We start from the raw sequence: 3648 nt of genomic DNA, 5'->3' as shown, positions 1-3648 counted from the left end.
AATGGTACTATTTCCTTCTTCTTTATAGCTGAGTAATACTCCATTGTGTAAATGTACCAAAGTTTCTTAATCCAGTCATCTACTGATGGGCATTTTTGTTGTTTCCAAGTCTTAGCTATTGTGAATAACGCCGCAGTGAACATAGGGGTACATTTATTTTTTCAGATTAATGTCTTGGGATTTTTTGGATAAATACCTAAGAGTGGGATTGCTGGGTCATAAGGTAGTTCCATTTCCAGATTTTTGAGGTACCTCCATAGGTTTGGGATTCTTATGAGCATGTGTGATGTAGTTTTTTTCAGAAAAATTTCCAGTTTAAACCAACTTAATGAAAGATAACAGTTAATTAACTTTGACTGGGCAAAGAAGTTAGGAAAATATTTATGATAGCTAATGAAATGGAGTATCTTTTCATGTGCTTATTGACTATTTGAATATCTTCTTTGGAGAGCTATCCAGGTCATTTGCACATTTTTAAATTTGGTTATTTGTCTTTTTATTATTGAATTGTAAGAGTTCTTTATATATTCTGGATACTAGAATATGTAAAGTATTTTGTAAGTGATTTGTGATTTGCAAATAATTTCCCTCCTTCTCCAGGGCTGTTTTCACTTTTTGAGCATGTTCTTTGCTGTACAAAGTTTTACTAAAGTCCAATTTGTCAATGTTTTCTTTTCTTGCTTGTGCTTTTAGCGTCATATTTAAGTAACAACTGCCTAATTCAAGGTCAGCAAGATATACTCCTATGTTTTCTTCTAGGAGTTTTATGGTTTTAACTCTTACATGTTGGTCTCTTACGGATTTTGAGTTAATTTTTGCATATGAGGTGAGGTAAGGATTCATTCCTTGCACGTGGCTATCCCCTTGTCCCAGCACCATTAGTTGGAAAGACTCTTCTTTCCCCATTGAATTGTACCAGCATCGTTGTCCACTGTACGCAGGTTTAACTTGTCATTGGTAACTCGGTGATTTCAGTGTCAGTATGTGTTAGCTTTAGTTTACCTGCTCAGTCCTCAGTCTGTTGCTCTAAGTTGTCAAACGAAATCATATTGAGCCTGAGATATCTGTATTAATGTTGTTTCAAAATTCATGGTACCATTTGATTTATGTTGCATTGGGTATGGTTTTTTGTTTGTTTGTTTGTTTTTTGTGCTTTTTTTTGTTGTTGTTTTTTTATTGGGGAATTGAGGGGATGGGAACAGCGCTGGAGAATTAGGGGAAGGGGAACAGACAAGTTGCTGTCCTTTTGTTCTTCAGTCTAGTTGTGGAGGANAGGGCAGTGTCACTGGCCCTCATATGTGGGATCCGAACCAGGGCCCTCTGGCATCCCAAGCCAGTTCTTAACCATCGCGCCGCTCGGCCGGCCCAGGGCCACATTTTATAATCTAACTGAGGGCCGTTTGAGTGGCTCAGTTGGTTAAGAATTCGCTCAAAAGCTTGAGCTCTGAGCAACAGCGGTTTGAGTCTGGCCCGAGCTGAGCTGCCATTGAGCTGCCAACAGGTGGCAGGATGGCTCAGCTAAAAAAACAAAAAAACAACACTATATATAATCTAACTGAAATCCTAGCTTTTTTTTTTTTTTTTTAATCCTCTAGGAATTAAAACTAGTGTTTATTTCTTTCCCATCCTGATCAGTCCCACCATTTAGTATCTTTCAGGGCTGGAATTGTGCAGGGCAGAAAAACAGTAAAATTCATGCTTTGTTTTAAGACAAGAGGCCTGGACCGCCCATAGTTGTTGCATCTGTTCCTGTGTCAGCATCTCATGTAGGCACACAGGACGGGTGTTTTCTTCAGATGCAGTGAGGAGTAGTGGGAGGAACATGGGTTTGGGGGCCAGCCAGGCCCCTTTTAGGCCAGTTGTGTCCTCTCTGGGAGCCTCCCTTTCCATAGGGCTGCTGGGGTGATTACAGAGAGAAAGGGTGTTAAGTTTTCCCAACTTAGTTGTTGCTCGGGCAGTTTTCTTCTCTTCTCCGTCTTTTCATTGAGATCTCTTCTGGTTCTATATCACAAACTTAGCAGTACTTAGTCAAATGGTCAAGAATAATAAAAGCGTCTAAAAAAGGGCCATGTCTTCTGAATCTTATTTTTTCTATTCTCTAGGAAGCTGAAAATACTCTCCGACTGATGCAGAACAAGCTGAAGGAAGAAGAAAAGCGACTGCTCAAGAGTGGAAGTAAGTTACACTGTTTAGATAAATGTGTTGATTCTGGAGTGGCATTTTTAGCCTTGAAAAATTGATATGTATATTTTATTATTTTTTTTCTTTGAGTGTTTTTATTTATTTATTTATTTTTTAGCTGAGCCATCCTGCTACCTGTTGGCAGCTCAGCGGCAACTCAGCTTGGGCTGGGCATCGAACCGCTGTTGCTCAGAGCTCGCACTATATTTTGTTTATTTTCAAAAGGCAATTTTCTCGCAGCTTTTTTATCAAATACCATCTTAATTCACTCAAGAGCTCAAGAGACTGGTTTAAATTACATAGCATTTAAAGCACATTGGTTTTCATGCAAAACATAGTGTTTTCCCCTGTTTAAATGATAGTAGTTTGAATTAAATGTAATATAGAATTATAAAAGAAAATTTGGTCTTGGAGGCCTATAGAGTTCCTTATTTTAGGGCAGACTGATGGAAAACAAGCATCGTAATGCAGCACAAGTGAATAGGTCACTTGCTTAAAGGTTCCCTCCCCCCCCATCTTCACACCCATCTTCAGCAAGGCTGTTATACGTGGGTCACCCTCTTTAAAGAGAAATGAGGTTGACCCACGTATAAGACCTAGATCTGGAAGGAATGTTCTCCATGATTGGTTAGTGCACTTCATCCATGAACCTCACCAAGGTGACAAGTCAGTCTCAGGATCTTCCTGCTGAGTTGACAGCTTTGTCTTGGAGAGTTGCTTCTCTTCTTGCTTATTGCTCTCTTTTTTGATGATAATGATATGTCTTACTCTCTCATGCGTGAGGGTGGTATACCTGGAATATCAGGTGTGCGTTCGCTCTCCTGCTCTCCTGCCTCTCTCTTCCCTTTGTACCTCTCTCCTTTTGTACTTGGTCTATGCCTCTCTCTCCTGAATCTCAGGAAATTCTGGAAAGAGAATAGGGACTGCTGGGAAATCCTCTAGGGGTAAGTTTAGGAAAAATTCTAAGGGCCTCTCTAGCCAAAGCAGCCCCTCACCTTGATGGTTCTAGGTTGGCCAGGAGAGCCCGAAGCCGCCCTTAGTGATAAGCCTGTGTGGAGTCTGTCCCCTCCAGGGAGGCCTGGCCCCAATAAGAGTTCTGGTTCATTGGCTGCATCCTGCTCTGCCCCCAGGCCAGCACCTTAAGACCTTTCTTACTGATCTTGCTTTATTCTAATGAATTCAGACTTTCATTCTGTGATCCATAGGTTTGGGATTCTTGGGGTTTTTTTTGGAAGGTTGGTTATTTTATTTTATTTTATTTTATTATTTTTTATTGTTAGTTTCAGGTGTACAGAACAATGCAATAGTTACCCTTTTCACCCTCACATAGTAACAATCCCCCTCCCCCCATGTACTGCACTCCCTCTCCTGATATCATGCTTATCTATTACAATTCCATTGATTCCATTCCCACTCTCTACTCCATGTCCCATGACTATATGTATATATAATTATAGTTGACATACA

At 40.2% G+C, this 3648-nt stretch overlaps 1 protein-coding gene across 2 annotated transcripts in view; it reads left to right on the top strand.

Annotated features, from left to right (window-relative positions):
* IFT38 (intraflagellar transport 38) overlaps window positions 1-3648 on the top strand; it is a 51773-nt gene that overhangs the window by 37297 nt on the left and 10828 nt on the right. For both annotated transcript variants that reach the window (XM_019632899.1, XM_019632898.1), the window contains exon 6: window positions 2103-2175. In XM_019632899.1, the coding sequence (XP_019488444.1) occupies window positions 2103-2175 (73 nt within the window). The remainder of the gene's footprint in view (window positions 1-2102; window positions 2176-3648) is intronic.

The sequence above is a fragment of the Hipposideros armiger genome, unplaced genomic scaffold, assembly GCF_001890085.2.
Source record: "Hipposideros armiger isolate ML-2016 unplaced genomic scaffold, ASM189008v1 scaffold_1192, whole genome shotgun sequence".
In the NCBI taxonomy this organism is placed as follows: domain Eukaryota; kingdom Metazoa; phylum Chordata; class Mammalia; order Chiroptera; family Hipposideridae; genus Hipposideros; species Hipposideros armiger.
This window is presented reverse-complemented; position numbering and strand designations above follow the sequence as displayed.